This window comes from Oncorhynchus mykiss, chromosome 5 (genome assembly GCF_013265735.2).
Source record: "Oncorhynchus mykiss isolate Arlee chromosome 5, USDA_OmykA_1.1, whole genome shotgun sequence".
NCBI classification, from domain to species: Eukaryota; Metazoa; Chordata; class Actinopteri; order Salmoniformes; family Salmonidae; genus Oncorhynchus; species Oncorhynchus mykiss.
The window spans coordinates 53,438,136-53,462,578 of record NC_048569.1 but is presented as its reverse complement, the minus strand read 5'-3'; the positions used below and the strand labels follow the sequence as shown (position 1 = coordinate 53,462,578).

The 24,443-nt window shown below is 46.1% G+C and overlaps 1 protein-coding gene across 8 annotated transcripts in view; it reads right to left on the bottom strand.

Annotated features, from left to right (window-relative positions):
• Positions 1-322: 322 nt before the first annotated feature.
• The window catches only part of opa1 (OPA1 mitochondrial dynamin like GTPase), a 58,488-nt gene continuing 34,367 nt past the window's right edge, over positions 323-24,443 (bottom strand). For all 8 annotated transcript variants that reach the window (XM_036977817.1, XM_036977818.1, XM_036977819.1 and 5 more), the window contains 5 exons: positions 24,303-24,419; positions 23,541-23,634; positions 19,734-19,844; positions 2,648-2,720; positions 323-2,098 (listed from right to left, as the gene is read on the bottom strand). In XM_036977817.1, coding sequence (XP_036833712.1) covers positions 2,656-2,720; positions 19,734-19,844; positions 23,541-23,634; positions 24,303-24,419 — 387 coding nt within the window. In that variant the 3' untranslated portion in view covers positions 323-2,098; positions 2,648-2,655. The remainder of the gene's footprint in view (positions 2,099-2,647; positions 2,721-19,733; positions 19,845-23,540; positions 23,635-24,302; positions 24,420-24,443) is intronic.

Genomic DNA, 24,443 nt, shown 5'->3' with positions numbered 1-24,443 from the left:
GATTTCCGCAGCTCAGGATGATGCATACTATGTCTGCGAGGGAAAAACTAAAAGTCTTCAGTCAAAGGTCAGACCAACAAGACCGTCGTCCGTGCGGCAGAAGATCGCCCGCTGGGTATGAACTGTTCAACATGTAGAATCGCTGGGGTACGAACCCCCCCCAAAAAAACGACCACCGATGTTCTGGGGTCAGAGGCGATCAGACGGCCACCCCGCAGCGCTCGGCCGAGGTTTGTGTTAGCTTGTCTTGTCCTCAACACTTCGAGAACACTCCGCGGCAGCAGAAGGTAGACGGATGTAGTCAACAGAACATGGACATGACTTCATGGAAAATGCTACTTTTTTTTTTATTAACGTCAATTTGATTTTCACTTATTTTCTTAAACACAATCAAATCCGTAATAAATAAAGCACATCTGAAGGGCTATACCATGCAAACACCTCATTCTACAACATAAAAGAGAACTGTACGTGTTGAACCGACCGATGGATATACTGTTACAAGCACATTGAACTCTGATATTCCTCCCATAAGCAATAACAGATGCATGATTGGTATTAAATGTACATGTACACAACCCACATACACATATGAATGAGCTGGGTTAAGAATGCGACTAACTCCTTTAGTGCATCTTATCATGAGATAGGCTTTAGAAGGGGAGAGGGGAAAGAGTGAAGGGGAGAGGGGAAAGAGTGAAGGGGAAAGGGGAAAGAGAAGAGAGAGAGAGAAAAGAGAGAGAAAAGAGAGAGAAGAGAGAGAAAAGAGGCATAGAGATTAGGATGAGGTGGACAGAGGAGACGAGAGGGCTCAACAGGAGAGGAAGAGGGAAGAGCGAGAAAAAAGAGGCAGAAGATCATGGAGAGGCAGAAGATCATGGAGAAGCAGAAACAGTGAAAGTACGAGTCAAAGGAGGGGAGGATGGTGTGTGGTTGAGTCCAGTACCAGGAACCCAATCCGTGCTTTATCACCACGTTTGAATCGAGTGAGGTCACTAGCGTCCTTCCCCCACCAATGTGGTTCCATCCACTGCAGATTGAACTGGATTCTAGTCCAATAGAAACCAAAGCGGGATCTTTTCCAGAACGAACATGGTACAGAGGTTGCTTAGTCCCGTTGTGAAATGAACTGCTATCACATAAACTTGTGATGATGATGAGGTGCACACACACACAGAAGGTCCCAGAGAGAGGTACTTAGTGGGCTCGTGCACACTTCCTATCAAATAGCAGGCACAACTCTCAAATCAGGTCTGCTTCGACAAAATAAAAATCTACATTATATTGTGTGGAATAGATGAACCACTGTTAATATATGTGAGTTTTGGGAGGATGGCGGTTGACTGTTGTACCAGTGTGAACTATGGGGTTCAGTGACGTCGATAAGTTGTAAGAGTTGGACTAGAGCTAGCCACTGGGCTAACTAAAGTGCAATAGCAATAAGAAGTCCTCAAAATTCATGTACTACATAGGGAAAAGAGTGCTATTTTGGAAGCAACTCTCTGACCGGTGCTGAAGCCAATTAAACAAAGTCCCAACCAAAGGAAAGGAAGTGTGAAGAGAGAGAAAACCTGTACAACATCGTCGAGAGCAAGAGAGATGTCGCTCGGTTAGTCAGGTGGTGTGTAACTTCAAGCTCGTCTTTTTCCTCCCCGTCGAAAGAGTGAAAAGACGAGCAAAAAAAAAAAAAAAGAAGAGGCAGGAGACAGTTGTTGGATTGCTGTGTGTGTGAAGAGGACACGTCTGGTGAACACATCCAGGGCCTTTAAAGCCCTGTGGAGAAGGCATGAGGCTGTGATAGGGAGCCCACCCAGATCTGAGAAAGTGCTCGATGCTCTGCCACGCTGGTAAACGGACCCAGCTCAGTTTAAAAGGGCTCTGTCCGACACACTCCACTTCTCTTCCCTGTGCTGCGGCTCCTTCTTTCATTCCCCTCCTTTCTTGTCGGTGAGGTGTGTAAAGGGGAGCTGTAAGCTAAGCCATAGACATTAAAATCAGATTTGGGGGTGGGGGAGTAGTCATTTACAGAGGTGGAGGGGGTTGTTTTCTTTGATCAGTGCATTGCTTCTGGGATCCGCAGGTTTGCTTCCAATGGTTTCTGCAAAGACAAAGGGTGAGATAGTTCAAATGATTCCACAGAACATTCGTTACTGGTGGGACAGTGACACTATCAACCAGCAATGAGCTGCATCATTTGAATAGAAGCTAAGGGATGTGCATCTAGATACATGGGCTCCGGTACAGGAACGATACTTTTAACTGGAAACCATTTGGTGCAATTCAGAGTCAGAGAGAGACAGAGGTGCGTGAATGATGTAGTGTTTGGGCTGAGCCATAGGGCAGACTGAGCATGTACCACTCACTATAAGATTAGGGAGGGGGGGGCACTTTGTTTTTGTCCCCCAACTTTTTATTTAATAAAAACTTTCATTACCCACTGATTAACTTGTCAGTTAACGGCCCAACACTCTTAACCGCTGGCAAAACTCTGGAATGAGTAGGTGTGTCCAAACTTTTGACTGGTACTGTGTGTATTCACATGATTTGAGGTATGTTAGAGACATTTCTGTACAATGCTGGCCACTAATAGTCAATGTACTGTAGCACATGTGAGATATCTACAATGTGATCACTGAGAGTCAGATACCTGATGCTCTACTTCTCCTTGTGAAGAGCTTCTATGAAGGCTTCAAGTTTCTCCTGAATCTCACGGACTTTCTCTGCAGAGGAGGAAAGACCAAAGGGAGTGGGTTAGTTGAGAATTTAAAACAAACAGCGGATATGGAGCAGGGTTGGGTCAATTCCAAATTGAAGACAGTCAATTCAAGAAGTAAAGAAAAAAAATCTGACTTTGTGGATTTTTTAAAATTTTCAATGAATTCTCAACAAATTGTTTAATGTTTAAAAAGTTCATATTTTAGAATTTTTCAATTTAAATAACTTGCTGAATTGACGGACTTCGAAGTGACCCCAACCCTGATATGGAGCATCCAAGATGCCTCAGTTCATACAGTACGTCACAGAAAACCACTTGTGAGTGGTTGATTCTGCTAAAAGAGGCTTATTCTATTCTATTGTGTTAGTATTTGCGAGACAACCCAAGGAGTTTGAGATGTTTCTCAGAACCGTGGCGACCAACTACCAGTGACACAAGTTACAGCTCAAATATAAAAACGCGACATTTAAAATTTTACTGAGTTACAGTTCGCATAAGGAAACCAGTCAATTGAAATCCATTCATTTGGCCCTAATCTCTGGATTTTACAACTGGGAATACAGGTATGAATCTTTGGTCACAGATCCTTGCGACATTGAGCCATGCATTATCATGCTGAAACATGAGGTGAGGGCGGTAGACGAACAGCATGACAATGGGCCTCAGGATCTCGTAACGATATCTCTGTGCATTCAAATTGCCATTGTTAAAATGCAATTGCGTTCGTTGCCCGTAGCTTATGCCTGCCCATACATTAACCTCACCACGGGGCACTCTGTTCACAGCGCTGACATCAGCAAACTGCACACCCACACGACGCCATACACTCCATCTGCCCGGTACGGTTGAAACCGGGATTAATCTGTGAAGAGCACACTTCTCCAGCGTGACTGTGGCCATGGAAGGTGAGTCCACAAAACTGCACATTTTAGGGAGGCCTTCTATTGTTCCCAGCACAAGGTGCACCTGTGTAATGATCATACGGTTTAATCAGCTTCTTGGTATGCCACACCTGTCAGGTGGATGATTATCTTTGCAAAGGAGAAAAGCTCACCAACAGGAATGTAAACAAATTTGTGCACAAAATTGGAGAGAAATAAGCTTTTTATGCATATGAAACATTTCTCAGATTTTTTGATTTAGCTCATGAAACATGGGACCAACACCTTACATGTTGTGTTTATTTTTTGTTCAGTGTTCATAATAGCCCATGGCATACCTTCACAGTGTGTGAATTGTGAATTGTGAAACCAACGCCCTGAAATGTTGCAGAATAACAGACTTGTCACAGGCCATTGTGCCTCCACTGTCACCTCTTATTTCAGCCCAACAGCAGATGGTTCCCCACTGACAGCCCTCAAACCTAAAAAAAAAACTGACCACTTCAGTGAAATATTCTGATGAAGAGGAGAGTTTTGGGCCATTTCAAGTAAGCTCACCGCCACCACCACATCAAAGACCCCCCCTCCCCTCCGAACCGATGACATGTTATGTCCCCCCAGGCACACGTCTAGCTAATGGACGGGAGATACCATGACAACATTCCACATGAAAGGGAAAATATACTGGAGAAACGTTGAGTCACCACCTCCCGCCGTTGGGGTCGTTTCGAGGAGAAATCCGTCCATATGACAACATGTACTGTCACACGAGGGACTGCAGTAACAGAGACTCTTTAAATCACTGATTTAACAATGGCAAGAGTAAAGTCTATGGGCCAGAGAGAGAGAGAAAAAGAGGCCTATAGGGGAGTAGCAGTGCCAGCTGCACCCATCCTTGGCCCCGTCTCTCCTTCGCGCTCTATTCCAGTAGACTAATCCGACTGGAGCTGCCCCAAGCACAAACTCAAACAAAACTCTGAGGCACAAACTGCAACTCAGCTACTTCCAATCAGCCTCACGAGATGCAAATCAGAAGAGTATCTTCAAATACTTTTGACTCAAAAAGGTCGGAAAGCTTCAAAACCATAAGTCGCCTCGATTTCCACGGGGACAATAAATCATAGCGGTTTAGACATGGGAACAACGATGTCTTAAGTGTCCATTTCAGGTCAACACAAAAGGTGGGAGCTGCATGCGTGCTTTAGAGGGTAACCTCATCCTAGAGCGAGGGGCTCGTGCGAGACCCTTTGAAGGGGAACGGGTGCAGAGGTATCCCTTTCTGACGGATGAAAGGCACACGGCAGCCTTTGAGGACACGCGCGCGCACACACCTCGGAGCCCTGAAATATAACACTAAAAGTGCTGAGAAAACACTGACCTCACACAAACACAGTGGAAAAACAGCACAAGCAGTGTCAGAAAAGCACCTATCCCCCTCCTCTCTCTCTCTCTCCACACACACACACACACACACTCTCTCCTGGCAGGTGGCAAAAAGAAATTCCCCAGCCTTTGATACTCAGTAAACACGTCAGGGCACAATAGGGAGGCGGTAAGGGGAGATTACAACACCTAATGGAGGCATTAGGGCTGGGAGAGAGGGCACGCTGACACGGCTCCACAGCTCCACTACCACGGCAGGTGTGGCGAGGCTGAAACCTTACCCGGCTGGAGCCCCACTCTCGAACCATACCGCTCAAAAAGAAAGTTATGGAGCACACATACCGGGAGGAGGAGTGTGGGCCAGGATCCTGCCGCTAAACATCATTTCAATCGGATGAGGAGTACTAGCAACATCTGTCTGACCCAGACCCGCGGGAGAAGAGGGGGAAAAAAAAGGGAGGAGGAGAGGGTACATCAAAACAAGAGGGGAAAACCCCTGGCTCACCTTCAGAGCGTCACTGCTGAACGGAGTCTAGATGTGACTGTGACACGGGAGCTATTGTGTCGAGTTAATTGCTCGATGTGGACCACTTACTGCAACAGGTCAACCACAGGGGGTAACCTTACCTGAAGTCCATTTTACAGTGTTTTAGCAGTTCTCTTACCTTATAGCTGTAGGAGGTCTCAATATATATTTTTTTTACCAGAATTTGATAGGTAAACGGTCCGCAATTCACTTTAATTTATAATGGTGTTATAAAGAAGGCCCTGCCATCTTGCGGGAGAAAAGCGAGGGCACGCACGGCTCTGAATGGCAGCTTTCAGAAAAAGCCAATATTTTGGGCAGCAACAGTGAGAAATAGATATTTATTTCTCTTCCCCATCTGTTTGTCCAACAAGACGACAAGGGAAAGAAAAAGGCCACAACAAGGCGGCTTTCCTTTTGAGGCGTACGGAAATGCAACACACGAAGTGGACAGAGTCGCCGTTCCTTGCATGTTGCCTCAGAGGAATAAAAAAATATAATCTATATAGGCGCATGTTTACCTAAGAGATGAGCCCTGAGACACTGCTATTCAGCCGCTCTCCCCTTTATCTCGTCATGAATATTCCAATAATCCTTTGGCCTCTATCCCAGAGGCCCCTTTTCAGGGGACTCCGGGCCTTTCCCAATCCCCTCTTTCAGGTCCCTCTCTCGGCTGATCTCCACATGAAATTATCTCTCTTTCACTCCCACTCTGCTGAGCTGTAAAGGCTGTAAGCCTTCGGTGGCCGGAGCAGGAGAAGGGACTGAGGGAAAATCCTTTAATTGACCTGTAATTAGACTGTGAAACAGTGTGGTCCGGGCTGAACAACTGCTCCATACAGATGGAGAGAAGAGAGACCGTAATCTCTTTAATATGGGGGATGCCCCTCTCTAGAGTTTGATGTGAAAGGAGAAAGGCAGACGTTAGAGAAGGGAGACTGTATTAGAGAAAGTGTCAGCGCAAGGCTTTCTGTGGGTAACGTTCGGTGCCAAGACCAGCCCCTGTTGTTTTTGCATGGTGCTCCGGTCCAGCATCAGCCAACTCAAGACAGGGCCGAGTTCACTGCTTGGTCAGGAGGCTCCCGTCCCAAACTGTCATCATTCAAAAAAATGAAATGAGTTAACTTCTCTTGTCACAAGCAAGGTTACAGTCGGGGGGGGGGGGGGGGGGGGGGGGGGGGTGATCCGACTCTTTGAACGTCTGCATGCGCAATCCTGTCTTGACTGAAAGCCGATCTCTTAATGCAACAAGCAGAAGAGCGGGCCGTCGCCATGTCACTTGACTCGTCTCTAAATCTGTATTGTAACACGCTATAAAAACGTAAGGGCTGCAGGAGGCGGACGCAGAAAGCGGAATGTCGTCGGGCAAAACGCGCCCCGTCAGTGGCAAAGCCATGAATCAGGGCTGGCTCTGGAGGGCTCATCTAGGAACCAGATGTTTGAGGAGAGCAGAACCAAGGAGTCGAGCCCGGAGCCTGAACAGGTTCAACCCGGGGTCACCAGAGGGGCCAGACTAAACAAAGTAGCAGAGCGGGGAAAACAAACGCCAGGTGAAGACGAGCTGTGTAGTTTCTTGTACAGTTTTTATTGACAGACATCGACACAGCTTTTATAAAAGGGCGAGATGTCAACAACTAAACTGTAAAATTGGTTAACGAGCAAAATCTGGAGATTTCATTTCCTAAGTGGATTTATCTTAGCTCGCGGCACACTACTGGATTCAACAGGTTTAATGTTGGAAAACAGCAGTGTGATCAAACACAGAGGACGATGAATTTGAGAGGGTTTTGAGAAAAAGGAATCCATACACGTCCCATATTTCTTAATTCTTCCAACAAAATCATAACATCACTGATCTTACTTTACCTGGACACGATTGAGACTGTATTTCACATACCAGCGCAGAGTAATGACAAGTCTTTTATACTGTAAAAACTGTGCAAGACACTCAAGCTGGAAATTCAGAAAATATCTATGTAATTTGTGAGTTGTTTTGGGAGGGTTGTAAATCATGGTAAAAATCACAGAGAGCCAGAGTTCCCAGGCTTCTAAAGCCAACCTTTTGCACTCAGATGGTCTGTACTGCAGCTAAGTAGCCTGGATAATCAATCTTACTGGGTAATGTCGGCCTGATAATCTCGGGGTGACAGAGTGTTTATGTTAAATCACTGCCATAATCCCTCAGAGCCACAGGTGTGGACTGCCCGCCGCCGAGCGCCCGGGCGTGTGTGAACGCGCACATAAGCAGGCAGACAGACACATTGAACAGAATCAACTGTAATGTGTTCAATACCAAGGCATAGTCTGACTGTGGCACACAGCACATCCATAATCAGGGTCGACACCTTGGAAAGAGCCCCCCCCCCTCCAGCTGTCTCTCCGTCTCCACGACTTCTATCACACGCAGACGAATCTGGGAGGTCCGACTCATGTCAGTCAGTCCCGCGAAGGTAAGTACCATGAAGGAACAGCGCTGATCCCAAACGAACCACAGAGACGGCCGACGACACCCATCAGAACACACACACCACTCCAACTCCCTCCGCTAAATACGGCTTTCCAGCTGGTCCTGAGAGAACACACACCTGTCCCAGTGACACATAGTACAGCAAAAACTGCAAACAAACATTGAATTCCTTAACGCCACCACAAGAGTGAAATGTGTCATTGCAAGCACAATCAAAACACCATCTCTGAAAACATACATCAAGTTTATTTTATCTATAACCAGGATATCATCCAACCATTTCACGCAGAGGAATTACCTGACGCATGGGGGGGGGGGGGGGGGGGGGTCAGAACCGGCCTGATAGAAACAGGAAGTATTCACAAAAGTCGACGGCTTTGTAAAATGAATTAAGCAAGAAATGTAGGAGGAAGCCATAAATTCGAAGTAAACTTGGAACTCCCACTACGACTCGGGAAAGCTTGCAATTTATTAGGCTACAGAAGACATGGTGACGAGCTTGAAGCTTCTTTCCAATAAACATTGAGGGTCTTATTCTGGTGACATGATGTGCAATGCTAGGCTGCCATTTGACAAATAAAAAAAAATCTCACTCTAACCCATAATAATCTCATCATGTTGGCTAGCCTAACTGCACCGTATCTGCGAGCTGTTGGCTAAAGCACATGTACCAAGACCAAAATGGGCACATTGTCCATAAAACGCAACAGTTTGTGTGAGTTGAAAATACGTCTGGAAATTTCACCTGTATTTTTTATGTGGTACATTTAAATGGCAAAAGTGTTTTTTATGTGCACTGTGTCATTACGCAAAGCCTTTGATGTGCAAAAAGCCCGTTTGATGGGAACATCGCTGGCGGGAAAACTGGCATATTGTTTTGATGCAGGTTTTAGAACTCGTATTGAAAATCTGTCGCCAATAGGATGGAAATCTAGCTATTGTCAGTGGGCGATGGGAAGAAGTCTGATAAAATAATCTAATACACAAAACGAGAAGACCTGGCAACTTAAAGCATTCAGCAGTAAACGTAATCCAAATCTAACCCCTGGTAGCCCATGTGCAGGGAAGACATTGAGAAAATCCCCCATTTCATCTGTTCAAAAAAAACTAAAAACTAAAAAACTAAAAGAAAAGACTTAAAACAGACGGCTCTATTTTTACCATGCGAGGGAGGAAGTGTGTGGTTTTCCTATTACCGCATCCTCTTATTCGAGCCGTGGACAACTAACAGGGGCCTAAGTGTGTGAACAGTAACGGTGCTGTCAGACAATGCATCCCAAATGGCATTCTAATTCTCCATATAGAGCACAACTTTTGACCGGAGCTCTATGGGTCCATGGTCAAAAGTGGTGCGCTACATAGGACATTTGGGAGACAGACTGTGTCTTGAGTGACAGGAGGATCTGCAGGAATGGGGCCCTTGGGGCCCTGCTGGGAGGGAAAGAGACGGTCGGAATCCTCACTGGGCGCTCATCTGTCCCACATCACGACTTCCTCCACTTCCTCTTTTCCCACCGATCACTCTGTCAGGAGCACCAGGGACGTGTCTCTACACTCCTCAGAGGCTTCCGTTCCTTGTAACCTTTTCTTGATGATCACTGATAGGTGACAGGTAAGGTTGCGTAAACGTGTCCCCCAATGGCCTGAAACAGCTTCCATTGCCTTGTACTTCTTTCACACACATTAGTGCTTTCATTTGTTGCTTTTAGTGGTCTTGGAGGAGGCAAGGAGAGGAGGGTAGATGAGCATTGAGACAAGGCCTGGGAAAGGCAGGTCCAACAGCCTACCCCGTCTCTTTCTGTCTGAGTCTCTGATAGGGTGGACAGTCTCCAAAAATGTCCCCTGCCCCTTTATCCTCCACACTCAGGCAGAGCAAGGAGAGATTTACAACCATCCAGGGACTGCTGCTGCGGGGCCTGTGAAACAGATGCAGGGGAATAGGGGGATGGGGTAAGGGCGCGGGGTCACCAAAACACCAGGGATGTGTCGGAGGGAGCGTGGACAGCCCGCCCTGGCTCCCAGCCTCAGCGAGGAAGGAGGGGACAGGGGGAGGAAAAGGAGAGAAGGATGAGGGAGGAGGTTAGGAGGTCGTGATTGGGACTGGGAGCGGCTGGCTGGCCGGGTGTAGGGAGGGCCTCTGATCCAGCTGTTGGGAAGACGGAAGTTGTTTCCTCCACTGGCTGTCAGGGAGGGGTATAAACAGTCCTCTGTCAGAGAGGAGGGGATGGGGGGGCAGACCCACATGTGCTTTTAACATCAGACATGCTCCCTGTTCCTTCTATGTAAAATAAAAATAAAAAATAAAAAAACACAACACAAATATGTGTACACATGCGTTGCGTGTGAGCTTGTGCGTACCGTGTGCGTGCAAGAGCCCATCCATGGTCGGGAGTTTGGTGTGTGTGAGAGAGCTAAGACAGGAAGAGAGCTGGCTGCAGATGAAAGGATAGACAGAGCAGTATGTTTTAAAGCGGCGTTATGACAACTCTAAATGTAGTGTTTGTCTACTCCCAGCCCCGGAGAAAATGGACAAGTTGGCCCAGAGTCAATCTTTGATGTTTCCTCTTTACGAGAAAACTTCTAAACTAGCACTACAATTAATGCCAGAGTCTGAATCCCAGACGGCACCCTACTCCCTATGTAGTGCACTACCTTCGACCAGGGCCCATAGGCCTTCCCATTTGGGGCACAGTCAGAGGATATAGGAAAAAAGAAAAAAATACTCAGCTTTGAAAATACAGCCTCTAACGTCCATTTATGATAAAAGCACTTCTTTCACCATCTATTTGTCTATGTGAGGACATGAGGGGAAAGCCAACAAAATGCTTTTTTCAAACCACCAAATTGATGTACAGATCTAGAGGAGAGTAAAAGCTTAACCTAAAGGGGCAGCCAATTCATTTGCCAATGCATTCAAACACAACGGGGCCCTTGAGAGAGCAAGAGCAGCATCAAATGGCCCCTAAGTGATTAAAGGGACAATTCGAGATCCGAAAAATAAGACAGTGCCACTTGTTCTGGTAAAATGGCTGAGGGACTGAGGATTGGCAAATCTGCAAAGGACAAAAAAAAATAAGAAAAGAGCTCCAAATCAAACGTATAGCCCCAAGCATCCTCCCATGTAAAACGCAACAGTGTGATGAAATGTTGCTCCTCAGGAATCCAGAACCCTAGTACAGGCAACAGTACATAAAACTCATGGACATGCTACGTCGCTCCATACACACGCAACAGACAAGTGCCATCTTGTCCTACGGCAGATGCTTAGGCTTCCTCTAAGAGGAGAGAGCAAACAGATGTGTGTATGTGTGGGTCAGGGGCGGGGCATTTCTGCTGTGACCTGCCGCCCAGAGCAAACACAGTAAAACCTTGCGCGCACACACACACACCTAATACTCCTATAGGTCTTCCACTACCACAGGAGGAAACAGAGGAGCACTTCTCACTGAGCCTCGCTAATCACTCCAGAGGAAGAGCAGCTCAAAGGAGAGGAGGGAAGGGAGGGGGGGGGAGATAAAAGGGATAGAGGGAGAAGATGTGAGATGGAGGAGTGTGTGAGGGCATTCCACGGAGCAGGTCCAGACAACCTAGAGTGCTATTGTATACACACACACACACACACACACAATACCAGTACTAAGCTCGCGGGGAGAGCTAGAAAAGACCAAGGGATGAAGGTGAAGAGAAGTGCGTATGGTGTGTGTGTGTGGGTGTGTGTGGTGTGTGCACGCACGCTGGCATGTGTCTGTGTACAGGAGCACTCCGCCTGCCTGTGTGCTGTGAGACACGCGCTCTCCATCAATGTGACAAGCTGCATAAACACCCGCAACTTCCCTTTCAGGGCCACAACTTCATGGCATCTGAAAAGCAAAGGCTTATGCTTTCAGAGAGGAGGGAGACCAGAGCGGGCGGCGTTCACACAGCACATGTTCTCCCATCATGAGGAGTCAAAGGAGTGTCAGTCTGTCACAAGGCAAAAACGATAAAGGCGAGAGAGAGAGATGGGGAAGAGGGAAAGAGATAGCGAGAAGGAGAAAAAAAAAAGAGAGATGGAAAACAGAGCAAGGGTTAAAGAGAGGCACGTAGACAGAGGGAGAGTGTGTATTCTTGGGTTGTTGTAATTGAGTTGTGTATTACTGGAATTAAGGCAGCAGCCCACATCCAGTCAGTCGTCTCCTGACGGGCCTGCAGTTCCATATTAGCACTGGGCTCCTTTCCAGGGAGGGAGAAGAAGAGGAGGCATCATGCCATGCAGCTGCTCTGGCCTGTGGTGCGCTCCTCTTCTCTCCCCCTCACCCACACAAACGCACCCCCCCCCCCCCCCCCCCCGTACATATACACACACACACGTCGCTTCACCTACACACACCCTGCACCACTGTTAGTACTCCTACGATCCGCCTCCTACACACACACCTCCCCCGTGTGAAACCTGAGTGGCACTGGGCTCTACCTGTCTGCTGCGAGTAGGGGCAAATCGCTCTTAACACCAGACTGCCCCAGGGAGCACATTTCTGCCTTTTGTTAAGAGAAGTGTGCCCCCCCCCACCCCCCCTCAAAGCATGCTGCCAGGTGAGGCTCAGGTCGCTTTGAGCAAGAGCATTGAAATAAAGTTTCCCTGCCCTCCATTAGATAACCCCTGGCCTGGCCTAATATCTTTATGAGGGGACATCCTCTCCAGCCTTCAGATGACGAGTGTGTAACAACACCATGTTCAGTTTCTCTCACACACACACACACACACAGCTAAACTGGTGGGATCTCCTCCTGTCGAGTCTTGCAGGGGGAGGGGCCAGACAGCACACAGGTGTGCGAGAGGAGAGGCCCACGTCGGAGTTCAGCCAAACATCACAAGACGGCCACTTGTATCATGTCTAATATCACCATTAAATACATTAGCTTGATATTTTCTATTTACCAGGAAAAATGTATTGGATCTCATTGTATCATACGTGGTTAAAGACGACCCTCAGGTGACTGTTAAGACTGTTGGATGAACGAGAGCCTCAAATTAATTTTGCCCGGGGCCTGCATTTGGCTTCGCGGGCCTGTAGTTTGGAACTAGATGGAGGGTAGAGTGGTATCCAGATGTTCACACCGTCATACCGTTCCTGTACCATACCGCGGTATACGGTATTACCGGCAGTGCACACAAGCGGTGCCATTTTTTTCCAAATGTAAAAATAAAATATCATAATACACATATTTAAGAAGCTGTAACCAAGAAACTTGATCTTGCAATCTAGCCACTAAGTTAGCGAGCCAACTGAATAGCTGGAGCCCTGAGCTGGTGATCATTTATTTGGCACATCTCAGATAGGGCTCCCGAGTGGCGCAGCGGTCTAAGGCACTGCATCTCAGTGCTAGAGGCGTCACTACAGACACCCTGGTTCGAATCCAGGCTGCATTGCAACCCGGCCGTAAGTGGGATTCCCAATGGGCTGCGCATAATTTGGCTCAGTGTCGTCCGGGTTTGGCCGTCATTGTAAATAAGTATTTGTTCTTAACTGACTTGCCTAGTTAAATAATAATTTTAAAAAAAACAGACGCTTTAGGGTGCCTCAAAATATACGTTTTTAAAAAGGTATTGAAAAATCGTACCGTCGGAATTTAAAAATACCCCAGTAGACACAGTATACCACCCAAGCCTAATTAAGGGGAGAAATGGCAAAGAAAATAGCCTAACTTTATAGAGAACTCCAAACTTCCAAGTTGGACTTCGGCACTTAGTCTTGTGCCTGTGCGCTGAGCCCTATCTAAGAGCCCAGTAGAGTCGATCTGGTCATTTAGAGTGATGGGCTCCACTGCCCTTCGGAGACCTCCAGGGCAACGTCCCAAACGGCACCCGATTCCCTATATGGTGCACTACTTTTGACCAGGGCCCACAGGAAATAGAGAGTGCCAGTTGGGACACAGCCCCCTCTAGCACACATCTAGGTCTACATTACAGACAGACAACCAACTCCACACTGTCAGACGGCTAACCAGCACGATCCTCAACTCGTACTACATCTAGACCGACAACCTTACATGAATGGATTGAACCCATTTGACCTAACGTAGCTCGGGTCTTCAAAAAAAAAAGTGCTCCGCAAACCGTAAGGTTGGAGTGCAGAAGCGTCGGTAAAGTTCCAATGAACGTTTTGGAGTTCAGGAGCACCATGGCTCAACGCCTTGTTACACAAGGTAGTGTGGTCGATACCCGCTTTGATAGTGTATCTTACATCCCTTCAGAACCCCTATCCTCCTCCTGCACAGCTTTTGATGAAGTGAAAGTATTCTGAAAATCAGCCTCGACTCCTGAAGCATCACTCCTCCTCGGTGCCTCCGAGTGACAAGAGGACGTCGGAGGAGGAGGAGGACAAGCCCAGGCAGGGAAACTCTCTGCGGGTTGTCTGGCTTGCAGGTAACCTCCCGTCTGTCTCCGCCAACATGGGGTGTGACCATTGTGTTCCCAGCCCCACCACCCTCCCTCCTCAAACACTCTGGGAAGGAGTCGGACGTCTGCATCCCAAATGGTAGCCTATTCCCTACGTAGGTCTAGGAACTCCTCTGTGATAGAAGCAGGGGACGAAGAGAGGAGCGTCTTCTCGTTTATTCTATTCCTCTCTGTTTCCCTTCTGGTGGTTGGGTGAGAGAACATGACCCCCATAATAGGAAGTGAAGGCAGCCCCTTTTAAACTCAACCTAACAACTGATGTGTGTGTGTGTGTGTGTGCGCGCGTACGTGCGTCCGTGAGGGTGTGAGTGAGGGAGAGTGAGGGTGTGTGAGTGAGTGAGGGTGTGTGAGTGAGTGAGGGTGTGTGAGTGAGTGAGGGTGTGTGAGTGAGTGAGGGTGTGTGAGTGAGTGAGGGTGTGTGAGTGAGTGAGGGTCTGTGAGTGAGTGAGGGTGTGTGAGTGAGTGAGTGAGGGTGTGTGAGTGAGTGAGGGTGTGTGAGTGAGTGAGGGTGTGTGAGTGAGTGAGGGTGTGTGAGTGAGTGAGTGAGAACATGTGTCAGTGCTTCCCCAAAGATTGTTTTCAGCAGCAGTGGCAAAAGTAGTGGGTGGGTGGGGGGGGGGGGTTGTGGTCACTTCTGCTGACTTATACTTTGTATAACTTGTCACTTATCTTAAAGGGATAGTGCGGGATTCATTATTTTTTTTTTTAACAGTCAAATGAATTACCAGATACCATTTGAATGTCTTTTTATGCAGTTTGAAGGGAGTTGAAGGCAGTTTCATGAGCTATTGCTAGCTATGGACAATGAAAGGAACTCTATGGAAACACCTAGCGTTCTAGTTGTTCACATAGACTTCCAGTTATTGTGTTAATGCTAGTTTGCAGCTAGATATCCCTTTAAAAAGCAGAAATATTTATAAAAAATAAAATAAAAAAACATTTTGTAGTGGCGACAACGATTTAACAGCCACAGGGCTATAGGTGAAACACGGTGGTGTTTGTGAGAGTGTGTTGTGTGTGTGTTGAAGAAGGGTCAAACAGTCGAAAGAGAGGCGTGTATGTGTGTTCAAGGCAACACCTGAATGCCAGTCTAGCCGGCAAACACAGATAGGAGCCAGACACAGCAACAACCATATCATAGCTGCAAGTGGAAAGCGCCGTCAAATGCACACACCTTTAACAAACTAAACTGAGGAAGAACTAACAATAGGCTAGCGCGTGTGTTTGTGTGTGTGCCCTCATTTTTTCAACTGTGTGTGTATGTGTGTGTCATGGTAAATGGTGTGTGTATGTGTATGTGTGAGCACACGTGTGTGTGTTGGAAACAGAGAGGACAAGGCATTGGCAGGCTGGCAGCACGCCTCTCTCATGCTGCTCCACTAATACACTTAGCAGGGCTTCACTAAATAAGCAGGCTACTGTAGTGTGGACGCCTCAGTCTGTCACTGCACAATAGCCTGTTATTATGGGCCGCTCTCTCTGCCTACCAACAAAGAATGACCAACACGGAGCCAGTTAGCAACGATCCACACACACACACACACACAGGCTACTGTAAACACCCACACACTTTAATACAAGTTAGCAACAACCCCAACACACACTCTGTCAACAGGCCTGGACTTGTCTTTATTGGTATAGTCCTCTGTATGACTAACGGTCAGTTCCTGGGGGAGGGTCAGAGCGTGTGTGTGTGTGTGTGTGTGTGTGTGTGTGTGTGTGTGTGTGTGTGTCACGGCCAACAGCATATGAATTCTCTCCCAGGGTCTCCCGTTACCACGGTAGCAGGCACAAACAGACAGGAACAAGGCCTAGTGACTCATTGCAGCCCCACTGGCATACCGGAAAGAGACACACGACTGTGACTATGCCTGCTCCTCAAGGGTAGGTATCGTATTGCCCACGAGTCGAGACAGAAGTACATGTGAATACGCACAGAAAACACATACAGTGCTAACAGACAGGTAATTGTGTTGACCACGAAACACACACACACACACACCTCTGAATATGTATGAAATCATAAACAGATAAAACATTGAAAGCTAAGCTATATCACACACCAACGCGCACACACCCACCCAAGGACGTGTTTTTTAATTCACACACGCCGCAACCTTTGATTTGAGACTCAAAATTGAGCTCAGGTGCCTTTTGTTTCCGTTGAACATCCTTGAGATGTTTCTACAACTTGATTGGAGTCCACCTGTAGTAAATTAAATTGATTGGACATCATTTGGAAAGGCACACACCTGTCTATATAAGGTCCCACAGTTGAAAGTACATGTCAGGGCAAAAACCAAGCCATGAGGCCGAAGGAATTGTCCGTAGAGCTTCGAGACAGGATTGTGTCAAGGCACCGAACTGGGGAAGGGCACCAAAAAATTTCCGCAGCATTGAAGGTCCCCAAAAACACAGTGGCCTCCATCATTCTTAAATGGAAGAAGTTTGGAACCACCAAGACTCTTCCTAGAGATGGCCGCCCGGCAAAACTGAGCAATCGGGAGAGAAGGCCCTTGGTCTGGGAGGTGACCAAGAACTCGATGGTCACTCTTAAAGAGCTCCAGAGTTCCTCTGTGGAGATGGGAGAACCTTCCAGAATGACAACAATCTCTGCAGCACTCCACCAAATCAGGCCTTTACGGTAGAGTGGCCAGACGGAAGCCACTCCTCGATAAAATGCACATGACAGCCTGCTTGGAGTTTGCCAAAAGGCACCTAAGGACTCCTAGAACATAAGAAACAAGATTCTCTGGTCTGATGAAACCATGATTGAACTCTTTAGCCTGAATGCCAAGCGTCACATCAGTAGGAAACCTGGCACCATCCCTACGGTGAAGCATGGTGGTGGCAGCATCACACTGTGGTGATGTTTTTCAGTGGCAGGGACTGGGAGACAAGTCAGGATCGAGGGAAAGAGGAACGAAGCAAAGTACAGAGAATCGTTGATGAAAAGCTGCTCCAGAGTGCTCAGGACCTCAGACTGGAGCGAAGGTTCATCTTCCAACAAGGACAACGACCCTAAGCACACAGCCAAGACAACGCAGGAGTGGCTTCCGGACAAGCCTCAATGTCCTTGAGTTGCCCAACCAGAGCCCGAAACTTGAAACCGATCGAACATCTCTGGAAACCTGAAAATTTCTGTGCAGCAATGCTCCCCATCCAACCTGACAGAGCTTGAGAGGAACTGCAGAGAACAATGGGAGAAACTCCCCAAATACAGGTGTTCCAAGCTTGTATCATCATACCCAAGAAGACTCGAGGCTGTAATCGCTTCCAAAGGTGCTTCAACAAAGTTCTGAGTAAAGGGTCTGAATAGTTATGTAAATATGATTTCATTTTTTTTAGTAATGATCTAAAATTTCTAAAAACTTGTTTTTGCTTTGTCATTATGGGGTATTGCGTGTAGATTGGTGATATATATATATATATATATATATATATTTTTTTTTAATCAATTTTAGAATAAAGCTGTATAACGTAACAAAATGTGAAAAAGTCTAGGGGTCTGAATACTTTCCAAAGGCACTGTATGTACACAGTATTAGTCAAAAATGTGGACACCCTACTCATTCAAGGGATTTTCAGAATTTCTTTACTATTTTTTAAAATAAGTGTAGACATCAAAACTATGAAACATATGGAATCATGTAGTAACCAAATAAAAGTGTTAAAGAAATCAAAATATATTTTATATTTGAGATTTTACAAAGTAGCCACCCTTTGCCTTGATAGCATTGCACATTCGTGGCATGGTCTCAACCAGCTTCAAGAGATAGTCACCTGGAATGCATTTCAATTAACAGGTTAACACAATTAACATCGCTGCAGATTCTGGTTAAGTGTGCCTTGAATTCCACAAATTAACTTTTAACAAGGCACACTTAACCAGAATCTGCAGCGATACACCATCCATCTGGTTTGCGCTTAGTGGGACTATCATTTATTTTTCAACAGGAAAATGACCCAAAACACACCTCCAGGCTGTGTAAGGGCTATTTGACCAAGAAGGAGAGTGATGGAGTGCTGTATCAGATGACCTGGCCTCCACAATCCCCCGACCTCAACCCAATTGAGATGGTTTGGGATGAGTTGGACTGCAGAGTGAAGGAGTGCTCAGCATCCGTGGGAACTCCTACAAGACTGTTGGAAAAGCATTCTTCTTGAAGCTGGTTGAGAGAACGCCAAGAGTGTGCAAAGCTGTCATCAAGGCAAACGGTGGCTACTTTGAAGAACCTCAAATATATATATATATATATATACAAAATAAAATAAAGTTATTCTACAATGTAGAAAATAGTAAAAATAAAGAAAAACCCTTGAATGAGTAGGCGTGTCCAAACTTTTGACTGGTACTGTATATTCAAATGGGTCATATAGTGCACTACCATAGAAAAATGATACTATGACCATGTTGAAAGTTATAGAAGCACACTCAGGCACTGTCACTTTGCTTCCTCTGTTATCAGTGTGTGTGTGTGTGTGCACGTCTGGGCTTGTCGACACTCCACTCGGCCGCTCCACATATTGCTGTGTTTAATCAGCAGAGCTTCTTACCAGAGAGCAGAGCTGGGCTAGTCGACATGACAGGCGGCGGGCAGCACACTGTTACCTAAATGCTGCTGCCAGACACTCTCTTTCCCGCTCTTTTGCTTACCACCTCCTTTCCCGAGAGCAGCAATTAAAGTCTCAAGTCCCAAGGAGAGATGAAAGAGAGAGCGAGAGAGTATGTGTGTGAGTGTGAGTGTGAGTCCATATGCGCATTCACGTATCTTGAAATAGAGAGCGTGTGTGTCTGCTAAGTTCCTAAAGTGTAAGGTCATGTAAAAATGTGTGTGTCCAGAATGCACATGCGTGTGGCGGGGGGGTATACAGCAAATTAAGCTACGCAGTGGTCAGAGCGTTGTCTAAGACGTCAGTGCCACGAAGCAGACATCCCACTGTTAGCGGTCAATCCGTAGCAGTAACATACAGAGGATGGTCAAGCTCTTCCAATGTGCTGACATATGGTGAATGAGAAGACTTCACCTTTCCTTTTCCACCACTGCCATCTAGTGGCGTCTGGTACTATGCAAAACCACACGGCCGTCAAATCGGCGAAAGAGAAACGCACAGCCAAATCCATCATATTCAAAACAATATTTGTTCTTCCACTAGGTACCATAATATAAGTGATCTATTCGTTAGTAAGGCATAAACAGGAGGGACCACAAATGTGACTGTACCATTCTGGTTAAACCGAAGTGTGTGTGAGTGTGTGTGTGTAGCTGGTGTGTGTGTGTGTGTGTGTGTAGCTGGTGTGTGTGTGTGAGGTGACTCACTGAGGTCCTCTGCCAGCTGTACTCTGCGTCCGGTGATGAGGTGAACCTTCCTCTCGTTGTCCTCACCAAAGTCCTCCAGCACCTCTTTCACGTTCTTCTCCAGGCGCCGCACTGAATGTGTGAACACACACACCACAAAATGTCAGACATCAAAGACACAGCAAACATAGACCTAGACAGAGCCTACAAAACATTAAGAACACCTGCTCTCTCCATTACACAGATTGACCAGGTGAATCAAGGTGAAAGCTGTGATCTCCTATTGATGTCACTTGCTATATCCACTTCAATCAGTATAGATGAAGGGGAGGAGACAGGTTAAAATAAGGATTTTTAAGCCTTGATACAATTGAGATGGATTGTGTGTGTGTGCCATTCAGAGGGTGAATGGGCAAAAGACAAGTGCCTTTGAACGGGGTATGGTAGTAGGTGCCAGGAGCCCCGGTTTGCGTTAAGAACGGCAACGCTGCTGGGTTTTTCACACTTTCCCGTGTGTATCAAGAATCATCCACCACCCAAAGGACATCCAGCCAACTTGACAACTGTGGGAAGCTTTGGAGTCAACATCCCTGTGGAACGCTTGACACCTTGTGGAGTCCATGCCAGACGACTTGAGGCTGTTCTGAAGGCAGCTCTCTCTCTCTCTCTCTCTCTCTCTCTCTCTCTCTCTCTCTCTCTCTCTCTCTCTCTCTCTCTCTCTCTCTCTCTCTCTCTCTCTCTCTCTCTCTCTCTCTCTCTCTCTCTCTCTCTCTCTCTCTCTCTCTCTCTCTCTCTCTCTCTCTCTCTCTCTCTCTCTCTCTCTCTCTCTCTCTCTCTCTCTCTCTCTCTCTCTCTCTCTCTCTCTCTCTCTCTCTCTCTCTCTCTCTCTCTCTCTCTCTCTCTCTCTCTCTCTCTCTCTCTCTCCTCTCTCTCTCTCTCTCTCTCTCTCTCTCTCTCTCTCTCTCTCTCTCTCTCTCTCTCTATATATATATATATATATATATATATATATATATATATAGAGATATATATATATATATATATATATAGAGATATACATAGAGATATATATAGAGATATACATAGATATATATAGCTATATATGCCTAGAAATATGGAGCAAGTGCTCTTTGGACAGGACAGTTGAGCTTACAATAAGGCTGGGTGATATATCAAAATAATTTGATTAATTCAAATCTATATATTGTTTTTATGAGCGTTGTTCTAAATGTTGTCTTTTTGGTCTCGTCTCCTTCATTCCTGTCTGCGCTGGGTGCACCTTCCCATTTACACCAGATATCTATGTAATGACGAGATGCTCATGTCTCCGCCGTAACAATGGGAGTCGTTGTTCCAACGGCGGGAAGGCAAGCGACAAGCTGAGGTCCAGAATAAGTCCATACAAACACCCTGGGGTTATTTTGGACAGAGTGAAACCTCTCGCGTCACCTCTTCCTCTCTTCCTCTCTGTTCTCTCACACACACACACACACACACACACACACACACACGCGGTATCACTTAGTGCTAGCAGCATTTTAGCCTAAGACTGTTACACCAGCTGTCTATTGCACATTTATAAAAAACAGACTATTCATAAAGAACAATTATATCAGAAATTGGCAAGTCATTTAACATCCTGCGAAATAAGGTAGGCCACTTGATTTCAACATCTGAACAAAGTAGACCGGCTGTTCAAACAGTCGGAGATGGACAATATGTGTGAATAACAATTCAACTGTTCTGCCTCGTTAGCTAGAAAAATAGATTCAAGTTGGCTTAACTTCAAATATAGAAAAAGATTAGCTGGCTACTCACTAGCACGTGGGCTTGTGCTTGAGAGATTGTTCAGACCTGTGTTAACTTGCAACAAGAAGTTATTCATTATTAGTGAATGTATTATGCATGGTTCTGGTTAAATCTGTACCAGAAAGGGCATTTTCATAGACTTGAAAGCCATTATATTATTACATTATTAGTGGGTCTTATGTTTGGTGAAGCATACAGTACACACAGAAAGTATTCAGACCCCCTTTTGACTCAATCTACACACAATATACCAGAATGACAAGGCCAAAACTGGTTTCGACATTTTTGCAAATGTATAAAAAATAAAAACAGAAAAACATTATCTACATACGTTTTCAGACCCTTTGCTATGACTCGAAATTGAGCTCAGGTGCATCCGGTTTCCACTGACCATCCTTGAGATGTTTCTACAACTTGACTGGAGTCCACCTGTGGTACTATCAATTGATTGGACATGATTTGGAAAGGCACACACCTGTCTATATAAAGTCCCACAGTTAACAGTGCATGTCAGAGCAAAAACCAAGCCATGAGGTCGAGAGGAATTGTCAGATGATGGAAACAAATGTATTAGGAAGGGTACCAAAACATTTCTGCCGCATTCAAGGTCCCCAAGAACACAGTGGCCTCCATCATTCTTAAATGGAAGAAGTTTGGAACCACCAAGACTCTTCCTAAAGCTGGCCACCTGGCCAAACTGAGCAATCAGGGGAGATGGGCCTTGGTCCCACTTGGTGTTGGCCAAAAGACACCTAAAGGACTCTCAGACCATGAGAAACAAGATTATATGGTCTGATGAAACCAAGATTGAACTCTTTGGCCTGAATGCCAAGCCAATGCCACGTCTGGAGGAAACCTTGTAGCGTCATACCCAAGAAGACCCAAGACCGTATTCGCTGCCAAAGGTGCCTCAAAAAAGTACTGAGTAAAGGGTCTGAATACTTACAGAAATGTGATAGTTTATTTGTAATCATTTGCCCAAAAAATCCAAACCTGTTTTTGCTTTGTCATTATACTGTGTATAGATTGATGAGGGGGGGGAAAAAACAATTTAATCAATTTTAGAATAAGGCTGTAACCTAACAAAATGTGGAAAGAGTCAAGGGGTCTGAATACTTTCCGAATGCACTGTATATTTATCGTAAAGTATAATTTCACGAGCTCTGAATTCAATAGATTATTGCTGTCTGTTTGAAGTGCAGTGGATTTGACCTTTAATTGTACCATCAACTTATTTCGAGATTATTATTATTTTTTTTAAATGTGATATACTGTGAAGTCCATAAAAGTTTTAGACATGACTTTTAGGCCATATCGCCCAGCCCTAGCTTACAGCACATCTGGTTCCACCATATAGCTCAGCTAATGGCAGTAGCTGCATCCCAAATGGCATCGTATTCACTATGGGCACTGGTAAACAACTGTGCACTAGGTCAAAAGTAAGGCACTATGTAGGGAACAGGGTGCCATTTGGGACATGGGCTATAATTCTTCTGTGTCTGCTACCTAGCTCCCCAGTACACCGTAGCTCACTCAGACTGAGGGTCAGACTGAGGGCAGACATTCTCCGTTCAAACTCTATGACTCAACGAACTGTTCACCGTCCCTCTCATTTGAACCAGTTCAGAGATATAAAGCCTTCAGTTTCAGGCCGGTGGGGCCGGTATGCAGCTGCCTGCCTGTATGCTCTAGTGAGGGCTTGTGTGTTGGTACATGACAATAATATTGACCATGGGCGGTTGGTTCTTCCCTGCTAAGCCCAAGTTCATTGTAGCTCAGTCTTGGATGACCCCACCCAGTTCTGCCTAGCCCAACGTTAGCTAACTCATGATAATCAAGCTAGGCATGAAGCCTATGCTGGCATGGCAATCTCTGCAACGACGAACACAGGAAGTCTGTTCCACTGGTTTCCAGTTTGATTTCCACATTTTGTAACGGCTGAAATCCCAATTTCCAGCCCTATACCCCGGTCCCGGCCCTATACCCCGGTTCGGGCCCTATACCCCGGACCCAGCCTACCCTCTGTGTTGGTTAGCTGCTGTCTGAGCGTGTTGGCTGTGATAAGCAGCATCCTCTGGATCCTCCAGAACAGCACTACGTCATTGCACTCCAGCTATGGAAGAAGAGAAACAAGACTGTGAAAATGAGATAGGGTAGAAGTGACACGCATGGTTTTTACTGCAGGCAGGGGAACGGGTAGTGTCGCTCGAGGGACAATGCACTACAGTCCAAAAGGTGCGTTCAACAAGGGAAATAGTTCTCAAACCTTTTCTAACATACAATGACACGTTCCATTTATTTTGTGCTAACTGCAGCGTCAATGCATCAATGCTGCGTAATAAATTCTGCAGTCAAACTTTTCTCATTATGTAATGCAATTTTTTACTGAGCACGTGTGCAACAACAGTTCAACATTCACCTTGTGCTTCCACTTCTGTCAAGTCTACACATACAGTTGGATATATCCAACATATGCACCACACAGAACAGCGTCTGCAACGCTGCAAGGCAAACGGCAGATTCCATTGGAAATGAACGTCCTTCTGATGTAGGCTATTATATCGAGTAAGAATTAATAATCCTTACAAAAAATGAGCTATTTGTGCCTTCACCGTAACATTTTGGAACGTTCATTCAAATCAAATCCTTCAACTGAAAGTGTTACTATGGTAACATGTTCGCCGAAACGAAAGCCTTGTTGAATTCACCTCAATGTGTCTCTGAAATCTTAGTTGAGAACAGCTACCTCTGGCAGCTTGCCTTGGAGCCGAGGTCACTTACCTCCGAGTCGACAAAGTGTCTCTGGTAGTAGTAGAAGCCTCGTCTACACAGGTTACAGTGCTGCAGGGCCTTCTGCAGGAACTGACGCCTGTACAGTTGGTGCCACGTGTCCTTGATCTGGAACACAGGAAGTAGTAGAGG